We start from the raw sequence: 24,427 nt of genomic DNA, 5'->3' as shown, positions 1-24,427 counted from the left end.
TAGAGGAACATTATCAAAATTTTATGTGAACTTTTGGAAACAATATGATTTGGACAGAAGACAGATCCTTTTTGAAAATAATCATCCATGAAACATTAAGAGGTTCATTGACTACCTATAGTGAGAAATCATTTTATGTGGCAAACATCAAAGTTAATCAGTCGTGTAGCTGTTATAATCCTTCAATATTTTAAGTGTATATTTTTTCTGTGTCATTGGCAACCTTATTTTTTAATGCAGACGTGTATTTAAAAAAAAAAAAATCTTTTTTCCCTAAGATCTTTAAAATTTGAATCTGACTAAGTTAAGTTATAATAGGTCTAGTTGTATTCTGTAAGGTTTTGGTTAATTCCAAATATCTCTTGTTTCGTAATGAACAGTTCTGCAGTGCAGATAGTCCTCAATGAGCTTTAAAAAATACACTGCTATGGAAGCTGTTCCTTAACGTGTCATCATATCGACCCATCTCGCCGAGCTAAAGGCATTCTATTCTTGACATTTACTAGGGCATTGATAATAAGTAAAGTATAAACATTATTATTTTTATTATCTGTGTTTGATTGTCTAGTCACCATCATTTGACGGAGTGATCCCTAAGTGGTACCACCAAATATGCTTCTTCGCCAAGCAACGACCTAAAGCGGTTGGCGACATAGAACATTTCGAGGCACTGAAATGGGATGATCAAGAAAAAATTCGTGAGAAAGGTTAACATTTTTTAAACTAACATTATTGGACTTAGGCCCTACTAAAACTAGTGATTTTTATAAAAGTCCTTTAAAAATTATCATATAGCCTTTTTTAGGTTTATTTAGTCTTATAAAAAGGTTTACCACTGTTAAAGTAAATATTTTTTTACATACTTTTTGGAGTTTTTGAGCTTTTTTCGGGGAAAAATATGGGTTTTAAAATCTCTTATAACTTTTTAACTACTGAACCAATTTTATTGTTTTATATCTCATTTTAGAGATCAAGAAAAGTACTAACTTTTTGTGAATACTCATATTTTTTCAATTATTTAATGAGTTATGGCTTCATAAATATACCTATATATTTTTTTAATTCCTATGTAATATAGGCTATTTTTTTTTCGGCATGAAATTGTATTTATCCTATTACAATATCATGTTTTATAGTATAAACAATGTGTGGTAAAAAATGTCATTCATGTAGTTACAAAAGTTATAAAAACTTGCACCATAAAACAATACTTTTTTTTTTTAAGATTGGTCATTTTTAGTAACGACTCCCTTAAAGTAGGACTCATATTGTTAGACTTAAATAAAATGGATGACGAGTTAGATTTTTACTTATCAGTTTAAATGTTTGAACCATCGAAGGTTTCAATGCATAGAAAATTCTGAAGTAAAGACATTCCTAGCAAGTAAAAGGGATGGCAGATGTATTAATAATTTCCCTATTCTAGTGCATTGCATTTATTGGACCTATAAAGTTCTCTTAACCTATTAAGAAGCGGCATGACGCACCCTCGAAAATCTTATAGTGTAAAATATTTCAAATTTCAAATACTCCATGGTTTTAGCTTTCTAGCCTTTAACTTAGTGTTCAAAATATAGTTAAGAATATTGTCTTCATTAAATGTGCAACATGCTTCAAAATACTACCTGTAAATTGTTTGTTTTTAAGCTATTGGTTTGGAAAAAACATATTTTGTTTAGTGAAGGGTCTCCCATAAAACTCCTTTCCCACGGTTCTATCATGCTTGTTCGCAAACTATTTTGGTTGAAAGTGTTCATTTGATGGAGGTTCTACTGTAGTTGATAACCAAAAATATTATGGTGATCTCGATATTTTCAAAACAATTCCAAATGAAAATATTTTTGCGTATTGTTGCCGGCAATAAGAGACAGCAAATCCTCATGTCTACAGCATTGCCCAAACATTGTTAAAAATCGTCCAAGAGATGTTATAGTAATGAAGATGTTTTTAAATACAGAGATAACCTTAGTTAACTTACTTAACTTTTAACAATCTAATATTTGGTTCTATTTAGTTACTGCCATTGCAAATGGAGCGGGAGCAGCTGAAAATGGACAAACAAAAGGGAAGAAGGGGAAGAAACGTGCAGGCGGGGCAGAAGGTGGAGCTGCTAAAAAGATGTTCCAATGTGATGTCTCAAAAAGCAGCAGAGCCACTTGCCGCGGATGTCACGAGATCATCATGAAGGTATTTATACAACAAACAGATTGTTTATGTAGCATAACTGATTATGCTTCTGAAAATTTCTTAGTTTTTAATATGCTTAACGAATATCACCATCCACAGGATTCCTGGATGCTTGAAGTTCACTTTACACATGATTTTCTTACTATTAGGATAAGTTGATTACTGATGTTCCAAAAAGTTACCCTTCTCTCTCAATATCACATTCTACCTCAAAAGGTTAACACTAGGCTTATTTATGAACTTTCTTGAAATACTTTTGTTGTGTTTAGATCTTGATTTTAAACTTGTAAAAATTACCTTGTGAGCTTAAGAAAAAGAAGATACCCTAGTCGAGGAAAATTTTAAACAATTTACATGGATGCCCTTCCAAACACGTTAAACCGATATCATATTAAAGGAAAAAGAATCTTGCTAACAATTATCAAAATAAAATTTTACTATAACAAGAGGTGTGCCAACCTGAGATTTTTGATCCTGCCGAGCTCTAGGTAATTTTGTGATCATCTCCTACAATTGTGGAGACTTGTTAATCGTCTTCCACGGTTGCTACAAAATCTGAAATATAGCTCAGCGGTAACGGAATTCATCATCGCCACCTAATTTTTCAATCGCGTGACCTTTGAGGACGTTTCAGGTATCGGTATTGCCTTTCACAATTGATTTTTGATGCCGATTCCAATGTCAAAGAATTGGTGGCATCGAGAATCGACACATCCTTACTAACTCTTATGTTGTACTGCTATATCAATTATATTTCTCACTTGTCAGTCTCCTAGAATATTGTGCTTGTAACTAAAAATCTTAAATGTTTAATAGGGCGAATTGAGAGCAGCTAAGATGGACTATGATAGTGACGATGGCAGAAGGTAAAATGCACCACCTAACTAAATATTAGGACTGATGTAAGTTACTTTGACTGAAATAATAGGACTAGGCCTACACATTCAGAAACATATCTAACCTCATCAAACTTTCATACATTCTCATAAGAAATTATCCATGTATCTTTAATGAAGTTCATACAAAACATGCATTGATGAATTGCTGCAACAAAAAATTAATTAAAACTCAAATATGAGTGAAGGACGAATGTAGAATCATGTGCTATGATCCGTGTAGCTATGTTACTGACTAGGATCAGCTGTTTCATTAGCCAGGGTCATTTATTTAAAGCCGATAATGAGGAACAGCTGGGTCCAGTTTTGATCAGCCTTTAAAAAAGCTAATGACTTTTCTCAGGATTCTACCAAAGGGATGGGTAAACCTCTATCAACTATGCCGACTTGAAGTAAAAGCTACGAAAAATTAGAAACATTGACAATATTGGATGTAGGATATTGACTAGCTACAAAAAATAAGTATTTTAATCTTACAGTGTACACAAATAGGTTGGTTGTTTAAAAATATAATCTAAAAAAAAAAACGGTTACTATAAAATATTTTTCCTTAAACGTAGATTGTTGTAATGGTTTTAATTTATCTCAGGTATGGCGGAGTCCCGTTGTGGCATCATCTGGATTGTTTTGTGAAGCTGCGTCAGGACTTGGGCTTCTTCATGTCGGCCGATCAGCTCGATGGATTTACATCTTTGAAGGACGAAGACAAAGCCAAGTTTAAGGAGGTGTTACCAGCAATCAAGGCGTGAGTGGCGCAAAAGAAGATTTATTTACAATTACTGTAGTGTGTTGCTTCAAAATTAGTAGTATTGTAAGATGTAAGGTGTTAAAATATGTGGTTCCTTTCTCTGTCCATGTCTAAAAGATTTATTTCCAACTAAAAAAATGATTTGTAGTTACTTCATTCATATTTATATTTTGTCCTTGGACGCTAGGCACGAGAGCAAGATTGTTTTTCACATTACTTCCGGCTCGACCTAGGGGTGTCGGCATTATCACTTGGATAAAATCCATTGGTAATTTGGCGGGATTTAAACCCTGGGACATCTGGGACCGAAGTCCCGCTCTCTACCACTTGACCAGCTTGCTCCCCTTTTCATTTATATGAGATCTCATGCTATTAAAATACTCCCTGAATATTTTTTTTAGTTTAAATGCTTACACATGTATCATTTACATATCTTTGTAGGAAGCTGCATGGTAAGATATTGAATATTAAATTTGTATGGTTCAGTCCATTGCACTTTACTATGTAAGTTGGTTTATTTACTGATATAACTTTTTTCCTCTTTTTATCTAGGAAGCCGAGTGATTCTGTTGATGGACCTCCTGCCCCAAAGAAAACCAAGGCAGAACCTGTAAATGAAGAAGAGAAGAAGGAACTGAAGAAACAAACAGACATACTTTATAAGTAAGAAAATGTGTTTGCCTTGCCTTTGTCTTTTTTTTAATTGCCTTGTCACTAGTACCTTGCAGAAATTATTGTCTATTAGATATATTATTTAAGTGTGAAGTTATCCTGGCTATATAGACTTGCACAAAATCGCCAGCGTATTTCTTTTCTTTAGTCGTTTTCTGACAAGTGCCACGTTAAAACATAGGGTTTGCAGAACCGTTGGGAAAAATCTCTCGCATTTGTGGTGATATATTTCATCGTCACTCGCGACAAGGCGAAATCGGGAAAATTGCATTTGGGCCCGATTCAAATATAACACTTTCCAGATGATCAGGTATATTTTTCTCCTGATAATTTCCCAAAATTTTGGGACTCGTCCATCCCTAAAAATTTTCCGATTTCTCTTCAAACCATTTTGAAAGAGCTTTAAAAAACAAACAATTTAGTGTATTGTAGTGTTTTTGTATGGTTATTGATTAATGTAGAGAATTTAAAAAAATGTAAATTCAAAATTCCCACATTATTCTTATGGACAATACCTAAGTAAACTGTTATAGTTTGATTGTTCATGGATATAATTTTGATTAAACTTAGCAAGTTTATTTATATTATGCTAAGTGTATTAAGATTTTACAAAAAAAAACATACTTAATTTCCCTCCCTGTTGCAGCAAATCTAGGTAGGCAACTATTTAAACCTAATATAAGTAGATTTAAGTGAAAATCAAATCAGGCAAATGGAAATTTGCTTGGTCTGCACTCTGCAGGTTTGCTGCGGTGGGGGTGTTTTGAATTAACACTTCTAAACAGTTGTTTTCTCCCTATATGTCTTGGCATTTTCCAGTTTTGTCCTAGGTCCCTTCCCACCTGAAGATTGGGTTCTCAGTAAAATGTTGAATTCTGTATTAAACACAAATAACCGCACCAGTTCGTCTCCAATTAATGATTCTTTGGTATCTAGATACACCAAGTTCTTGAAGTCCTTATCGAGATCAGAACTTGTTGCGATAATGAACCATAATGATGAGGAACCAGAGGATCAGCATACGGTGAGTTTGAGTAATCCTTACATATCCAAGAGTGAAAATAGTTTTTTAAACACCTAAGTAAATAAAAGATGTGCTGTTTAGCATAGGTTATCCATAAAATAAAAACTACATCAAGTACCTGGAGGTATACGGATATGGAAATTGCACTTTGCTAAGTTAGGTTTATCTTTTGCCTGGGCGAAGCCTTATCATCTTCTCTTATACTTCCACAGTTTCCCTTCCTCTATTATCTTCCATACCTTATCACCCCTTTCTGATTAACATCCCTCTTCACCTCACCTTTCCACTCTCTACTAGGATTTATTGAAAGTATACATATTGCGAGAGTTTAAGGCCAATATTAACAATTGATATCCTACTTAACAACAGATTAGCACTTGGATAACATTGTTACCTAGTTGTCTTTTAAGTTTGAAATCCTTTTTTATCAAAATAATTGTCACTACCAGGGTATAGGCTGGGATGAAATTTGGTTTTAGCAAAAACGCTACAAATTCTCAGTCCTGTAGCAAAAATATTATTCATTAAGCATTATCAAAAAAAATTCGGTAATATTACAGGTTTAAAATATTATAGCCTGCAAAACAAAGGAAGTATTTTTAAAGTTGTGAATAGCAGAGTGCTAACAATGCTACCGCAGCTTAAACGCTGGTCTCTACTATGTTACTTTGCCTATCTGTAGAACATTGAGAGAATAGCAGACGCGATGGCGTTTGGCTGGCCAGTTGAGTGTGAAAAGTGCAAGAACGGCCCTCAGATTTACCGCATGGCTGACGGAGGCTATAGATGCAAGGGTAATCTCACAGCGTGGGTGGCTTGTGACAACGTTACTACTGAGCCAAAGAGAAAACCCTTCGAGATCCCTTCCAACGATCAGCTGGCGGAAAAATTTGCTGAATTGTAAGTATGATGAGTGGACATGGTTTTTACAAAAATTTTGGACATCAGAATGTAGTAAGGGTTAAGCGACCAAACAAAGCGCTAACATGAAAAGATTATTATGGGGCTGCAAAAACCTCCTATAGTTTCTTTCATGTTGAAACACTTTCAACTTTGAATAAAAATTGATTGCTCATTGTTTTTATTTTGCCTATCCCAAATATCCGTTGTTTATACATATGGTAAAAATGCCTTTTTTTCTCCTTAGTGTATGTGAACTTGTATATCTTTATTAGTTTTTCCTCTATATCTTTAATGTGATAGATTTCGTCATAATCTGTCAGAGAATATTTAGGTGTTTATTTACTTTATTTGGCAGTAATAAAATCATGAAATTGTTGTCCCTCGAATATTTGAATGGGTTGATATTAATTGTAATGTTAAAATAAAATGACTTACAGGATGTGATATTGTTAAGTGATATATTACTCTTTATATTGAAAGTATTAATCTTTTTAGGAGATACAAGCCAAAATTAAGAAAACGAATCATCAGAGTGGAAGAACGTACTGTGAATGTGAATTTTGGTCCGTCTACTTCTGAGCAAGGGTAAGTTGATAATATATATTACTGAAAATATTGCTGTGTTCAAAATCATAATGGTGTTGTTATCTTTATTTGTGTGTATCTTCAGTTACGTGTTTATGCAGATTTACTTTCTTTAAATCAAGTCAAATCTTTATTGATCATGAAATAAAAATGTTTACAGAATTATGATTATCTCCATAAATCAACTCAAAACTATGACTAGGCCTACAGAAAATATGACATAAACATTCTATATAATAACAAGGGTAATTAAATTTTAAATACCTAATCAGTTTTAAGCAATCACACTTAGCAAGGAACTTATTTTGTAACTAAGTTAACTTACTTACTGGAGTGGCCACTGGTGGCGCACAAATAAAATTTCAGTCAAAAGTAAATTTGTGTACAAATTACCATAGACTTTCAAAAAAACACGAAAGTGTGTTCATAGGAATAATTAGATAGAATTAATTATTTATCATCTTGTACACTACTTACACAGATTCAGTAACGAAATAAGATAATAATTATGCTAATTAAACCACGTACCACCCGTGGTACACGTCAACCTGTCATACCATTGAAAACAAGTACATCCCATGAACTTAAAAAAGACTGAAAGCAGTAAAAAATGACTTTAGTTCAATTTTAAATATTTAAAAAAGATTTTAAATTCAGGTAATTGTTTGTAAATTATTCATGTCTACCTATAAACAAAATATATTTTTCTCCAGACCCAAAATCAAAAGTGACCGCATCTTGCCACTGAAAAACATGGAGTTTGTGATAATCGGAAAGTCACTCAAAAGAGACGAGTTGAAGAAGGAAATCACTAAACTTGGAGGAAAAGTGGTGACCAAAGTACATAGCAAGTTGGCTGCAGTCATATCGACTCAAGGTGTGTAGCTTTTAGTCTGTTCTTATTGATACTAAGTATAAATGGTTGTAAGTAAACTGTTTTACTAGACATTTTTCTGGGTGTTGATATAACCATTATTTTCAAAGTTCTGTATGGTATTTTTCCAATATTTGCTCTTTGTTATGAACGTCTCCTATAATCTTAATGGTATTGTTCATCTCCCACAATCACACCAAAATTGTAAATCTATGATCGGATAATCTTTATTGGTGCTTTTTGTGATTACGTTAATATGAAGCCACTCCCATACCTCCACGATCTGACCCGACTTGAGCCGATCTAAAAATCTTGACCCAGTAGCTTTTGTTTGTTAACACATTTGTGTTTTTGTAACACATTTCTGTATTCCTTGATTATTGCTGTTATTCAAAAATGCTAGTTGTAAATCAACTGAGTTAGAATTTTTTCTAACCAGAATTTATTACGAGAATTGAACTTCCTCCTGTCTAAAGCTAGTCTAAACCCTCTTCCAAGACCTAGGAAATAGTGCCTGTTGACAAAATCTACCTACATATAGTTCCAAGTTCTGGATTCATACAGATCATTTAAAAAAAAACTCCAAAGCCACTGTGTAAAATGAATAAATACAATGTATGGTTGAGAGAATTAGACCTATAGTGATTCGTTGTTTTGCCAACTGTTTATTTTGTGTAGGTAGTGTGATTGTTTTGTTCCAAACTCCAATTTACAACTGTTGTGAATTTACAGAGGAAGTAGAAAAGAAGAACAAACGAATGGAGGAAGTGGAAGAAGCCAATATTCAGGTGGTTCCGGAATCATTCATCCAAGAGTCTTTAAAAGGTGGAGCAATCGAGAATATATCCAGATTGAACATGGCCAGTTGGGGGTCTGACGTGAGTATAAATTCAATTTGTAACTTTTTTTACATTTAATAGATGTTTGTTCTACTAAAGTGTGATTGCATTCGACCAATACAAAGTAAATTATCATTACAGTAGAACTCCAATCCGAACTCCAACTACGCGAATCGCCGATTATCCGAATGGTTTACAGAAATAATTTTAAAATTAATAACCACAAAAATAAGAGTTGTTATTATAAAGACAAAAGCCGTGATTGTGATCCAAATCCTGTCTCACGATCGTGTTGTCACCATCATCGTCTTCCGCGGTAACGGAAATATTGTCATCGTATTTTGCGATCGCAGAAAATTGATAAACATATCCCATGGTCGTGTAGATCATCGTCTCCTGCGGTCACGGAAAATAATAATCGTACTCCGCAATTTCGGCAAAAGTGTTATGTTCTGATCACGAAATTGTCGCAGATACATTTTGCGATCGAAATTGTAAAAGCTCGACAGGACTTGGTCTATTTTTTTTTTTAAGACTCTGAATTTTGGTAACAATCCAATTATTTGAATGGGGACTGATCCCAAATAATTTAAATAATTGGGGTTCTTCTTTAAAAATAAAAATAAAATAAATACCTTATATTGCTGTTCAATTTATTCATCTATTCCTTTGCAGTTATTTTATTTTTTTAATATACAATCACTCAATCAATCTTTATTTGCCATAAGGATACATTTACATATCATTGACAAAGTCTATTTGCAGTTTTTAAACCAAGTCTTAAAATAAACATACTATTGAATATTACAATTAACATTCAACTCCATTCACATTCTTAACTGAAATTAAAACCAAACTAAAGGACAATTTCTCCCAGTTTAAAATAATCATCCAGACTATAAAAAGGGTTCTGAAGTAGATAATTATAAAACATAGCCTTAAATTTGTTAATTGAATGAAAATTTAGATTATTTTTTACTGAATTATATACTTTAATTGATAAAATTATGTGGCAATTACTAGTTTTACTAAGACGATGGGATTCTAATAGCGCAGTATTTTTAAAACGAGTGTTGTGACTGTGATTATTAAATTGAAGATATTCAGGGTTTTTTAATATATAAACAATCAGATCATAAATGAACAAATTAACTGCAGTTTGAATTTGCAGATCTATAAAAAGAGGTTTGCAATGATCAGGGTGCGTCCCTGTCATAGCTCTTAAAGCCCTTTTTTGGAGAATCAAAATTTCTTTTATTCTACCACTACCACCCCAAAGCACCAATCCGTATCTCATGATTGACTGGAAGTACGCAAAATAGGCCGTCCTTACATATTTCTTAGGAACCTGATTTACAAGCCGATCTAAAAGATGCACCACACGAGACAATCTTGAAGATAAATAATCTATGTGAGCATTCCATGTGAGTTGATTATCAATTTGAAGGCCCAAAAATTTTACAGCTTTGCTATTATTTAGATCACTCATAGTGGGGATTTGTTTTAGTGTAAAAATCATGTTTTGGGTTTTTTCTTCATTAAGCAAAAATCCATTCGCATTAAACCAATTTGATGCTTTTAGCTTTGTTTCATGGACAAGATTTTTTAGTTCTGTTAGGTTGGGGTTTACATGAAAAAATGTTGTATCGTCCGCATAAAGAATAGTTTGACTCTTTACTGCCAATGGAAGGTCATTAAAATAAATTAAAAATAAAAGTGGACCAAGGACTGAGCCTTGGGGAACGCCCCATTTTACATTCTTTTCTTGTGACGTATTGCCATTAATACTTACTATTTGTTTACGATTGTTTAGGTAAGATGAAAAGAATTGTAGAGATGGCCCTCGAAACCCATAATTTTGTAATTTGTTTATAAGAATTTTAAAATCAACACAATCAAACGCCTTGCTCAGGTCACAAAAAGTGCCCTGAGCAAATAACCTATTTTCAAATGCCCCATGAATCTGACGAATTAGATTATCAAGAGCATCAATAGTGGACATTCCCTTTCTAAATCCAAATTGGGATACATTAAACAAGTTGTTCTCCTCAAAATACTCATTAACCTGTTCAAAGACCAAGATTTCAATTAATTTACCAATTACCGGAATTACTGAGATAGGACGATAACTTTGGGGTTTATCTCTTGGACCCTTCTTATAGACTGGACAAACACGTGAGACCTTCAACAAGTCTGGGAATACTCCAGCTTCTAACAATGAGTTTATACAATTAGCAAGAGGTACATGTAAACTATAAATAATATTTTTAAGTAAATTATTTGACATTCCATAAACATCATCACTTTTTGAGTTTTTCATTTTTAGAACTGCATTAATAACATTTAAAGGCGTTACAATTTTCCAACTAAATGCAACATCGTTTAAATTAATACCACCATCAGTAAGGTCTATTGGTGAGCTCTGCATTTTTGTGTTATCAAGCTGTAGTTTAATATCAGCAATAGAGTTAATAAAGTAGTCGTTAAGGACATCAGATTTAATAGTTAAAGGAAGCCTTTCAGAACACACTTTGTTTTTCTTTATAAGATCCCATGCTGCTTTACATTGGTTATTGCTACTTTCTATGAGGTACACATTATACATTAGTTTGGCTTCTTTTATGGATCTTTTATATTGCAATTTCAATCTTTCATATTCAATATTGATAATGAACTTATAATTACTTGAATCATTTAAACCACATTTTAAATTATACAGGTTCAACAGTTTTTGCTTAATATACGCTAAGTCAGCTGTGTACCATTCTTGTTTGAATTTAATTTTGCAATTTGGCTTGTTGTCATATTTTCTTTTCACTGGGGTCTTAAAATAGTTCAAATTATTAAGTAATATGTTGAAGACAAATTGAAATTTAGTTTCCGACTCCATATAATCAAGTTTTAATAACAAGTCTTGCCAATCATATGAAGCTAAATTATTACATAAATTATTAATACTACGTAAGGCTACTCTAAACTTAGCCTGTGGAACATGTTCTGTCATTGTAGGAACTGTTTCTTTAGTTTTCCTGGGTGGACAAAAATTAATAACTACTCCACTATGATCAGAGTAGGGAAAATCAAAAATACCTTTAAAACAAATTGAGGCCCTTTTTTTACAAACAAAAACGTTGTCAAGACATTTGTCCCCTCTTGTTGGTTTATCATTTAGATAATAAAAATTGTATTGTTTAAAGAGGTTAAGTAATTCTGTCACAGTTTTAGTTTTATTTTGAATGTTGAATTTGTTATTAAAATCCCCACCCATCACTATATTATAACTAGTCCAATTTGATATGAAATGTAAAAGCTCTTCCATGATCGTTAAAAACTCATTGGAATTTCCATTAGGAGAGTGGTACAAAGATACTATGATTAATTTTAATTCATCAATAAAAACAGCTGATGCTTCAAAAGTCAATTCCTTGCAAAACCTACCAACATCAAAAATTCTGGACTTATACTTATTATGTACAAATATGGTGGTGCCTCCTCTGATACAAAAAATACAAATGTCACAATTTTTTCATGAACTAAACTTTGTTTGTTATTTTATGTTTTTCCCCTTCTGTATTATCATAATTATCATAAGTTCCATATGCAAAGTAATAATAGTGTAGTGGAACTATATATATCACATTATTTGTAGTAAGTAGCCTATACAGTAGTAACAGAAAGTATATTTTCAACACATGTTTAAATTAACAATATTATTTTCAGGCCAAAAAGCGCTTGGAGGGAATTGAAAGTCTTAAATCAAAAAGTATTTCCAAAAGTAAGTACTTCATTCGTATGTGTACTGGTAGAGAACTATTTATTTTTAAATATTGTAGATCTGGATTTTTCTGTTTAATTTATGCAGCTCGTTTGAGTCTTTCAGCTGCTTTTGAAACTTTGTTTTCTTTTGGACCAATTGATAAAAAGAGCAGTTTAGCCAGATCCAAAGGCAAAATTCAGTATATCAGACACAATCCAAATGAAAAACCCCAAACTTCCACTTAGTATCCTTGCAAGTTAATCTTAACAAAGGCAGACTAAGGCTATATCTGACATGTACTGCAACTTAGGAGCCAAGTTTGGAATCACAAAAACATCTAAAACTAGACGAGTCCTTCATATATGGAATTAAGACCCTTAATCCTTAACTAGTCTAGTAGCATGCCCGAAGCTGTGCACCTTCACCAAAAAGTACAATAACAGCATTGTAATTTAGCTTAAAAAAGAAGGAAGAAACTATGAGTAAGTAAAGTAAGGAAGAAGGTATCCGCCCTTACTTTCCTTACTTAACATGGTGGTAGCTCAGTGGCAACATGTGACGTAACTGATTCAATTAAGTATTTACCTAATATTCATGATTAAGTCAGGAGTGATGATTAAGTGTCAGGAGTTTAATTTTGTTTAGTGTTTCTTGTTAAAAATCAAATATGTTTTGTAGGTTATTAATTAACCTACATGTTAATTAATAAGTAGGTGTAACCATTATGAGATCTTTTGGACTCAGAAACACGATAAGTTCATATACAAGGGAGTTCAAATGTTCTAGATCCTTGATAGATCATATATTTACTGACATAGATAATAAAAGAATTAAAAGTGAAGTTCTTGTGACAGCCCTCTCAGACCACCACGCCCAGTTAGCTTCCATAAACTGTTCACTGAATGACAGAGATAATCTAATAAAATATAAATTTTCCAGAGAATTTAATAATAATACAAAGCAATACTTTAAGCTATTACTTAAGCAACAGAACTGGATATCAGTGTACAACGCAACAACAATGAATGACAAATTTTCCAATTTTGAAAGCCAGTTACGCCACATATTTGAAATAGCATTTCCATTGAAAAGAAAGAAAGTAAAAGAAAGGAAAATCACAGGTCGTGTAGTTTTAGACAAAGAAATGTGCCAAAAAAGGACAGAAATGATTGACCTATACAACAGAACAAAAGATCTTCCCTCCGAACATTACATGAGACAATATTATTTAAGAATAAAATCCAATTTTAGAAAACTTGTAAGGCAAAAGAAATCTGAACTGTATTTATGTAAAATAAACCAGGCAGAAAATAAAAGCAAGGCTATATGGGATACAATTAATGAAAATAAAAATGGAACAAACAAACAATTTAAGGAACCCCACCTCCTTGATGAGAAAGGTTATTTAATCACAGATCCACAATTAGTAGCTGATCGATTTAATAATTTCTTTGTTGAGATTGGCAGCCAGTCAAATAAAAAGGGTACTAACAGCTGTACAAGGCATGTGTCAAATTCCCTCTTCCTTTGCCCAACAACTGAAAAAGAAGTTGCAACTGAGATAAGGTTGATGAAAAATAAGAGTTCAGCCGGCACAGATGAAATATCCCCAAGGCTATTAAAAGAAATAGGTGATGTAATCTTGACACCTCTAACTCATTTAAGTAATTCGTCTTTTATTTCTGGTCAGTTTCCTGATACTCTAAAGCTCTCTGTTGTTAAGCCTATATATAAAAAGGGGGATGATCGTCTGTGCGATAACTACAGGCCAATATCAATTGTGTCAACGTTTTCCAAACTTTTTGAAAGATTATTCCTAAAAAGATTGCTGGAATTTCTACATAAAAATAACATACTCACCAGTAAACAGTTTGGGTTCGTAAAAAACAGGTCGACAACAGACGCAATTTATCACCTTGTATCGACTGTGGTCAGTGCACTGGATAGAGGTGAGAAAGCTTTGGGATTTTTCTTCGACCTGACCAAAGCATTCGACACAGTGGATCATGACCTTCTCAAGCAGAAGTTACACTCTTATGGAATTAGAGGGCTGTCACTACAATGGATCTCGTCTTACCTTGCCAACCGAAGTCAATATGTGGAGGTGAAAGCAGTGGATAGCACTGGGTGTCTACGCCCTCACAGATCCTCTACTGGCACGATCGTCAGTGGAGTGCCTCAGGGGTCGGTTCTTGGTCCGGTACTGTTCCTCCTCTTTATTAACGACCTCCCATCAGTTGTTCAAAAGGGTGAAATATGTCTTTTTGCTAACGACACCTCTCTCGCTGTCTCCAGCCCAAACCGACTCGAACTAGACATGTGTGCCTTTATACAAGCCAGTTGCTTGTTGCAGTGGTTCGACGAAAATCTCCTCAAAATCAATTCAACAAAAACTCAGCTCGTTGAATTCTCAATTAGGAAAACCAAAAACAAACAAAATTTTATTTTGGACGACACTGAAACTGAAACCACTGCTCAAGTAAAATTCCTGGGATTGTTGTTGGACGAGAACTTGTGTTTCAAACCCCACATTGATTCTGTCTGTAGAAAGATCAGTTCAGGAATTTTTCTTCTGCGCCAACTAGCAAAATTTTCAAACAAAGATGTACTTCTTACTGCTTACTACGGTGTACTTTATCCACACATGATATATGCAGTTGCACTATGGGGAGGTGAAAGCACAAGAACCCATTTCCTTTTTCGCCTTCAAAGGAGAGCTATCAGAATAATTCACGGCCTTCCCTACAAACAAACTTGTAGAGCTGTATTTAAATCATCCGCAATTCTAACTTTTCCCTGTATTTACATTCTAGAAGTCCTCACTTTTCTGAAGTCAAATTATTCTCATTTCCACACCACATCCACCCACTCGTATCTGCTTCGCAATACTTTCAATCTGAGAATTCCAGCCCATTCAACCACATTCTTTGAAAGACATCTAAACTATAATGCCATCAAACTGTTCAATGCTCTCCCACTTCAAATCAAGTCCACATCAGATCCGGGATGCTTCAAAAGGCACTTGAGGTCATTTCTCGTGGGTAAAGGCTACTACAGTGTCCGCGCCTTTCTCGCTGACGGACAGTCCTAATGAATTTTAATTTTAATTATTTTAAAAGTTAGTTAATAGTTATTTTTAGTAAATTTGACTTGGCTAATGCATTTGTAATGTTAATCTTGCTAAATAAATGAGTTATTGAGTTATAGGTGTCAAGTGTATTAGCCATGTTATTCACGTTATGTCAGGTTCAGGAGTCTAATTTCTTCAGTTTTAATTACATGACAAACAATTTATTTTTATTTTTACCCACATTTTTAGTAACCTTAACCAGGCTTAATTTTCAAGAGATTCAAGATTTCGTTTTGGGATCTGAAATTTCTGTTTTTGATTATCACTATTGCTCATTTGTAGCAAGAGTCTGGACCTACTGTACATATTTTATATGAAGGGTTTCGTTTGCTACGTAGGTGCGTTCTCCAAAAGCAACAAGTCATCAAAGGTGACTCTGAAGGTAAAAGGAGGATCAGCTGTTGACCCAGAGTCTGGTATGGAGGATGTGGCCCACGTATACAACAATGGCAAAGACATTTACTCGGCTGTACTCAGTCTGACTGACATGCAAAGTGGCGTCAACAAATACTACAGAATTCAAGTGCTCGAGTCTGACAAAAAGACCAAGTGAGTGGTAACCTGTAGACCTTTGTCTATCGGTCTAACCAAACCTAACCTAACCTGTAGACCCTTGTCTATCGGTCTAACCTAACCAAATCTAGGCTAATCTGTAGACCCTTACCTATCGGACTTACCTAACCAAACCTAACCTAACCTGTAGACCCTTGTCTATCGGTCTTACCTAACCAAACCTAACCTAACCTGTAGACCCTTGTCTATCGGTCTTACCTAACCAAACCTAACCTAACCTGTAGACCCTTGTCTATCGGTCTTACCTAACCAAACCTAACCTAACCTGTAGACCCTTGTCTATCGGTCTAACCTAACCAAACCTGTAGACCCTTGTCTATCGGTCTAACCTAACCTAACCTAACCTGTTGACCTTTGTCTATCGGTCTTACCTAACCTAACCTGTAGACCCTTGTCTATCGGTGACTTAATAAACAGGATACAACTGTAACATGTGAATGGAATGATTAGATCTATCCATAGTACTAGGCCTACAGTGAAGCATCGATATTCACAACTGATTGCCAGCCATATAACCATATAATTTGATTTTAGCCCTAAAGTATTACAATTGAGACTGGGTAAGTGCACATAAGTACTGTACTGTAATAAAAATAAACTCTTGTTGAATAAATATAATGATAAATGATTTTAATTTTATAAATAAAATAAAAAGAATCCTAAACGATTTGATCTAGACACATACTAAACCACCACTTAAAATTTCTTTGACTGTAGCTGAATGTGGGTGACAAAAGAAATTAAATCAAAATGGCAGGAGAGTAACTCGTAGGAAAAAAATTAAAACATCAACACCACTGTGCTGTGTGCTTATTATTTATACTGAGGAATGATATGGTATGTTTCAGTACATGTCAGAAATGTGATCTTTTGTGTAAATGGTATTTTTCACCATGGTTCAAATATCCACACCAATCATAATTTATTACACAATTTGATATTTCTTAATCTAATAGTTTTACTGCGACAAAAATTAAAATTTTAATGTCGACAATTGGAAAGAAATATACTTGTCAATTGTCAAAACAAATAATGAAATCATGTTGGGGTGTCTAACATTTATTTCCTCTCAACGGTTACACCATTTTACAGCAAATACATGATATGTTAACATATTGTTTCTAATAGGCCACAAAATATTAAAGCAACAGTAACTACTCTAACAATAAATAACAAATAATATAACAATTACAAAAGCATAAAGAAATTTGTACGTAGTAACAATAATAAATATCAACAATTTTGACTAGATACAAGTAAGTTTAAGTGCTTGACGTTACAATCACGGGTGATATTGACAAACAATGAAGAAATAAAAAAATAAATTGTAGGACACTTGATTATATATGAAGCCTGACTACATTGAGAAACAAGAAACAGTTAATGACATATAACAGGGATACAAAATTGTAGTATACTGCAAAAAGTCAACTTAAAGTAAGCTCATCTTGTTTCTGTTTCTGCCCAGGTATTGGGTATTCCGAGCATGGGGTCGTATCGGTACAAGTATCGGAGGAACAAAACTCGATACGATGGGCTCACTTCAGGAAGCAATCAATATGTTTAAGGAAAAATTTGAAGACAGTACTGGCAATCGGTGGGAGAACCGGCACAACTTCGTCAAAGTGCCCCATAAAATGGTGCCGATGGATATCGACTTGGGCACAGTAAGTAGAAATAATAATTTTGATCTGATGGAGAAGCCCAAATAAGTCATTAGTAGGTAAATGTTATTTTTGTTTGTTTGTTTTGTATTATGTTTGTTATGTATTTTTGACACTCTTCAATGTATTGTACTTTTAAACTCTTTCTATTAATAAAGAGTATTTTACTTTATTTCTGCGGTACAGAAACATATCAGTATATCAGTATGGGACATTATTTTGTGCCTTTGTTTTTGGTAATCGGTAAAATTGGCATGGTATGCACATGCCATTGATTTTGTCGTTTTCTTCTCAGGGTTGTATTTTAAACATTATTTGTAAATGTTTATAAACTGAACTAACTGTAAAGATGGATAGCCAAATGGTTTAAATGTTACCTGGCTTCGTCAAGTGATCATTTTTCAGTAGTGTACTCAAGCCCACTTTTATAAACGGGCAGACTGGGCATATGCCCAGGGGCGCCGAAGGTTTGGGGGCGCCCACCGGGTGCCCCTCAACCACCGCCTGCTCGCACTAGGAAAAAATGGGGGCACTGCTTTTGGGTTTGCCCAGGGCTCCACTGACCCTTAACGCAGCCCTGAGTGTACTACTATAGTTTCAGACTTCAAAGTCCATCTTCAGGTAAAACAAAAACATCGATGGAATCATCTAAGCAACTAGATAGTAGTTTCACTGTTTTACTTGTGAAAAACCATTTATCTTAAAAATGTGTAAGTGTTTTTAACAATGGTCACTAATCACTGGAATGTTTTTGAATACAATCAATTTATTTTCAGGATGAAAGTGACAGTGTTAGACTGAACACAGAGAGTTCCATTGAATCAAAACTTCCAAAACCAGTTCAAGACTTGATTTCGATGATTTTCAACGTTGATACAATGAAGAAAGTTATGCTGGAGTTTGAGGTATGTTTGTGTGTAATGTAATAACAGTTTTATAATGGAATTGCCTCTGAATCGTCTGAATTAACTAATAGCTAAGTTAAGATTACCTGGTTCCTGTTCTTGGTAGTTTCCGACTCCAAAAATTTTTTGTGTGACCAAAAATGGAGCTCATATTCAGGTCCAAATGTCTTGTTAATGATGTGGAATTCATCAGGAAATTAAAATAAAACAGAAAATACATTAATTGATTCACACACAAGACAATACATTTAAGGTGGAAGTTTGGTCAGGTAAGTCAAAATTACATTCCACTGGCGCCGCGTCTCATGCTTAATCAGCGTTTGGTCGTCCGGTTTTTTTAATGTATTGTCTCGTTTAGAATGCTGTACATTGGTAATTTATTTTCTAAACTGATAGTTGGTATTTGAAGACAAGGTATAGAGCGAAAATCAGGAGAAAATGTGTTCAATAACATGCCAAACTGGGTTTTGTTTTGAACATTAATTTTGATTTACAATTTGTTTGGATTTTAATAGTCAAATACATTCTTAAATACATAGTTTAATCTTGATTGGTGCTTTTATTTTTTCCCTGTAGGAGCAAACCTTAGTACATGTCAAACACTTTGTTATTTAAATAGGAAATACATCTGACTGGATGAAGGAAATATTTGATTAAAAATGTTATTTTATAAAAGAAACTCTCTTAGTCGGCAAGTTTGCTGGGATCGGAGTATTCATTTTAAATGTGGGTTGATTTTTACTTTTTGTGAGGATAAACTTTTGTACTACTCGTCCTGTTTATCCGCAGTTGGATCTGGAAAAGATGCCGCTAGGTAAGATCAGCAAACGGCAGATACAGCAAGCGTACACGGTGTTGTCTGAGCTACAGCGCGCTCTACAGAATGAAGACAACAAGTTGATCATCACAGATGGCACCAACAGGTTCTATACACTGGTGCCACACGACTTCGGCATCAAGCAACCCCCGCCACTGGACAATCTGGAGATCATCAAGGTGAGGGAATCATCACGTAACAGGTGACATTGTCATTTCTTAGATAACAAGCTTATAAATTAAAACAGTCGCTTTAAAATAATGTCATACAACTACTCTTCTATTGTATAGTATTTTGTTTTACTAAGAATATTTTGAATTCTTTCTTAAACCTCGCAATACAATTCAGCTTATAACGTAAATAACCACAACTATAAACCATCTTGACCATTAATTTAGCCCAACTGGTTGTCAATAGAAGTACAAAAATATGTAAAACCAAAACCTTATGGAGAATGGGTTTGCAGGAAAACTGCCTGTCACTATGGACTTGCATGTCTAAAGCCTGGTATGTACCATTATGGTATAAGTAATTTAATCAACCCTGGCCATAGTGGTAATATAATACAGTTTTAAACCAGCAATTTTAGGCTTACCACTGAGCTACTGTACTGTGTTGACAGTAATATGTGTGGATGTATTTACAAAACTAAAAAAATGTTACCTTGTCTCATAGTTGCAGCAAACCTTACTACTATTTAATTTAATTTAATGTTTTGTATTTCAGAATAAAATGGAAATGCTTGAAAGTTTGCTGGAAATGGAGGTTGCCTATAGCATGCTCAAGAGCGATCCTGATAAAAAGGTGAGTTTTTGTGTATCAACACAATACTAAGCTTTGCTTGACATATATTGTTGAATTAGGATGTTTGAAGTTATTTGTGAGGATATCATGTATTTATTGTGAAAACCCCAATTCGTCATTTAGTTTGAACCTTAAAATTTTTCAACAGTAAATTAAAGGACTTTGCAAACATGAGGGCAAAGTTTGAGCTGTAACAAAGCATTATGTTGTATTTTAATCTCAGGTAGTTATTTAAAATCTTTTATACAGATTAATCTTTATTTAATCTTGTTGGTTAAACTACAAAGATCATGAATATTAATTTTAATTTTTCTTGATAAAGAAAGAGAGGAAATGTCCAAAATATAACTTGTCGATTTGTATTTTAGTAGTTGTGTTTGGACTTTTTTTATCACACACAATGCTTATGTTTATCCAGTTGCCAACCAGATTTCATATTGACACAGCTCTGTATTATTAGCTGGGTAGCTGAGTTGGTACTGAGCTCACCTTACAATCAAGAAGTTTGGCAAAACTGCCTTTTGAAATACACACCATACTGCACCGAGTATAATGCATTCACTTTTTCCCTATCCTGGCGTTACACTCGTTCGATCATTGTTGCAGTTTGAGAACAAATTGATCTACTTTGGTAGGTAAGGTTCCCGGTTCAAATCCTGTCAATCATCAATGGACTTTATCTAAATAATAATGCTGTGACCCTTAATGCCCGTGACCTTTCAGGCCTAGCTTGAAGTAATAAGAAATTGGTTCTGGGATAGAGTCTAGGATGTAAAGTTGCACTTTTTGGTTGTAGGAGGAGGGAGAACATCACCCGATAGACCTGCACTACCACAAGCTGAAGGCAGAGATAGAGCCGCTGCCTAGAGACTCGGAAGAGTTTGTCATCCTGGAGAAATATGTAAAGAACACGCACGCAGCGACCCACACTCAGTATAGCCTAGTGATTGAGGAGGTGAGGATATATTAGAAACTACATTGGCTGATGGCTTAGTATGAGATTATTAGTGTTGAATGTATACCTGTTTGGCTGTATATTGGCAGTAATAGAAAAATGTTTTCCCCAAGATTGGAAAAAGGTGGAAACACGTTACAATGGAGGAAAGACTGCAATTATAGATCGTTTATAAGGACAAATTAGTTCAAATCAGCAGTTGGTAAATGTAGGAAAATGTACTGTTTGCCAATGTCGGGCAACAAAATTGTTTGTATCGTAGAACCTGAGGACCCAATCAGGAGACAGGTCTCATCATACCGACTATAACTTTACAACCTGATTGTCTGTTTGTTTTTTACTGTTATTTCACAAGTTTTAAGTTTTTCTGATTTGTTTCAGATTTTCAAAGTAAAGAGGCATGTTGAGGAAAGACGGTTTAAACCGTTCAAAAAGTTGCCGAACAGAAAACTGTTGTGGCACGGGTCCAGACTGACCAACTTTGCTGGGATACTTTCACAGGTAAGATGTGACGTTTTCCTCTCTGCCATTACAGTATCTATCTATATTGTATATGGTTCAGTACATTTCGTAATAACAAGATGGAAAACCAATATACAGTTTTCTCCAAACTTTCTACCAACCTTTTAAAGTATCGTTCAAAAATCAAAGTCATACTAAAATATTGTTTTTAAATGTTACCCTTACAGCCGCCAATTTGTTTTTCCACAACACTATTTTTATTTTAAACTAATTTTTCTAGTAAATTTTAATTTGTTATTTAGTAAGTAGGCCAAGCCCTACTTTGAGGGGATATATAATTTTTTTGTAATGTCCGTTTGATATCATTAGAATTGTTATTAATCGTCTAAATGAAACATTGCCACGGTAGTTGATTACCTGTTTTTATGTTAATTTTTTTACATTTTAAATTGCCGCCATTTTCAAAATAAAAATATTTTTAAAAACATATCTTTATCTCTAAATAGGTCTTTGCATTATTAGTCTATTAATCTATGTACCAAATATCAATTTCCTACATAAAGCCAATACAAATTTTGTTTTGCGAAAAAGACAAAATGGCGGCTGTTCCAGGAGTGTACTTTAACAGTTTGGTTGAGTTTGGGGTCACCCTGTTTATTTATTCATTTTAACTTACTTTCTATTTTCTTTGATACTTTTTAGAGAATCATGAATATCTCCCATTGGCCACAGAAACATCATCTTATGCTATCGCAGGAACTCCTGATTATCTAATTAGATCTTAGCAGAAGTTAGCAACGTGTCTTTAATCTTTATCTTACTCTTCCAGACTATGTATTTTGTCAAAGTATGGTGTGTTTTTTCTTTAGGTGACACTTCAGTAATGGTGTTATTTATGCCTTGCTGTATCATGTTGCAGGGTCTGCGCATTGCCCCGCCGGAGGCTCCGAGCACTGGATACATGTTCGGCAAAGGTATCTACTTCGCTGATATGGTGTCCAAGAGTGCCAACTACTGTATGACCAGTCCCGTCAACAACACAGGGTTGATGCTGCTGTGTGAGGTGGCGCTGGGAAATATGTAAGTGTTCAGTGTATCCTCCCCAACCATTCACAAGCTTCACAGCGGTCCAGTTGGAAGCTTGTTGGGCTCTGCCTGTGTGAACTTAAGCTATTGAAACAAATTTATAGGTACATATTTTCTACACCTGCATAAGACTGTATAAGAACATGGGTAACAACCCTAGAACTTTTAAACTTTTTTAAAGCTTTTATCACAGTCCTAAGCTACAGGTATATATTGCAACAACACATTAAGACGATGTAAAATCTTAAATTCGTGTGGAATGGTACCTATTATCCTGTGTAAGCCAGGTTCGATCTGGGATTTACCTATGAAATTCGAAATTGCGTCTAAAATGGCTTTAACCACATACAAACTTTGGAAGCCTGTAACTGAAAAACTACTGGAGCTAGAACAATGGTTAGAATTGTGTTTTAGTCGGGTTTTAGAGTATAAGCGATGCTGTAATTCCAAAATGTATGTCCAAAATCCCAATTTACAAAATCCAAACTCTGTAGTGAAATGTTTTTTTATGCTTGAGACGCTGCTTGCTAATCTTAGCTTTCTCTAGGCTGCAGGTGCAAATTGTCTAGCTTTCACTGCCTCCTTTATTTATTGTATCCAAATGGCTCAATTTATTTGTAACTGTAGTGTATTAATTTAAATATAAAAATGAATTGTATATTTATAATTCAGATTCAGATAGTTACAAGTATTAAATTTGCTAGCTTGTCCCATGTACCATTAGGATATCGTACGATGTGACGTCATATGGCCTGATTGAATAAACTAACCCCATTGGTTGTTTCCATCACACCACCTTCCGTTCCCACTGCTACCTCAATCACCCGACACTCCATGTACCTACAGTCATCGTCCTACCTCACCGACTCCCGCTCGCCAATGCGGTTTTTTCTTAAATGTAAAAGTGTTTATTATTTCAAGCACCTGATCCTTCGTTCGCATCCAGGTTCAGATGCGACAGTAACCTCTTTGTCTCTATCATAATTTATAGGTACAATAAGTCGCTGTAGCTATTCCTTTGGTGAAGTATAAGGTCATAGAAGATCTAGACTTTTAATTTATCGAAATATTGCCTTGTAAAGTTAAATGTTTTGTCATAAAAATGGGTTTTATTTAAATAAAACTGACCTTCTTTGTAGATTATTTCGTAAACTCTTGTTGATCCCTATAGATAACCAATTCATACTATACGTCGGTGTAGGTGTTCCTTCGTTGAAATGTACCATTATTGAATGTTGAAACTTTTCATTCAAGGTACCTAAATATATGGATGGCCTTTTAAAGTTTGATTGGTTGACAAAAAAGTTATGATTTTCACGTAAAATTTAAATTATCTCTTGATGATGTAGGTGCCCATTTAAGCCAGATTATTCAGTGACTACTAGTACTATACTTATAATTAGCTTTTAGTCTTATGCCTTGAACTCACGAAGATGAAGATCTCTTGTACAGACAAAGGTCTTGTACAGCAGAGTGAGTTGTTATAGTGCTTAACTAACAATCAGAAGGCTGCAGGTCCAATTCTAAGAAGAGTCAATATATTTTT

General features: G+C 34.2%; 1 protein-coding gene across 1 annotated transcript in view; it reads left to right on the top strand.

The window, feature by feature from the left end:
* Positions 1-24,427, top strand: part of LOC129001013 (poly [ADP-ribose] polymerase-like) — a 28,559-nt gene that overhangs the window by 1,514 nt on the left and 2,618 nt on the right. Inside the window, exons 2-20 of the mRNA XM_054428142.1 lie at positions 569-707; positions 2,015-2,187; positions 3,004-3,053; positions 3,673-3,828; positions 4,384-4,494; positions 5,440-5,527; positions 6,210-6,427; positions 6,926-7,015; positions 7,729-7,892; positions 8,622-8,767; positions 12,449-12,503; positions 15,954-16,164; positions 17,657-17,855; positions 18,629-18,757; positions 19,547-19,753; positions 20,301-20,378; positions 21,175-21,333; positions 21,715-21,834; positions 22,715-22,875. Of these exons, the coding sequence (XP_054284117.1) occupies positions 569-707; positions 2,015-2,187; positions 3,004-3,053; positions 3,673-3,828; positions 4,384-4,494; positions 5,440-5,527; positions 6,210-6,427; positions 6,926-7,015; positions 7,729-7,892; positions 8,622-8,767; positions 12,449-12,503; positions 15,954-16,164; positions 17,657-17,855; positions 18,629-18,757; positions 19,547-19,753; positions 20,301-20,378; positions 21,175-21,333; positions 21,715-21,834; positions 22,715-22,875 (2,654 nt within the window). The remainder of the gene's footprint in view (positions 1-568; positions 708-2,014; positions 2,188-3,003; positions 3,054-3,672; positions 3,829-4,383; positions 4,495-5,439; positions 5,528-6,209; positions 6,428-6,925; positions 7,016-7,728; positions 7,893-8,621; positions 8,768-12,448; positions 12,504-15,953; positions 16,165-17,656; positions 17,856-18,628; positions 18,758-19,546; positions 19,754-20,300; positions 20,379-21,174; positions 21,334-21,714; positions 21,835-22,714; positions 22,876-24,427) is intronic.

The sequence above is a fragment of the Macrosteles quadrilineatus genome, unplaced genomic scaffold (assembly GCF_028750875.1).
Source record: "Macrosteles quadrilineatus isolate MER2022 unplaced genomic scaffold, UCM_ALF_1.0 Scaffold_8__2_contigs__length_117827958, whole genome shotgun sequence".
NCBI classification, from domain to species: domain Eukaryota; kingdom Metazoa; phylum Arthropoda; class Insecta; order Hemiptera; family Cicadellidae; genus Macrosteles; species Macrosteles quadrilineatus.
Note: the sequence above shows the minus strand (reverse complement) of the source record. Positions and strands in the feature narration are given on the sequence as shown.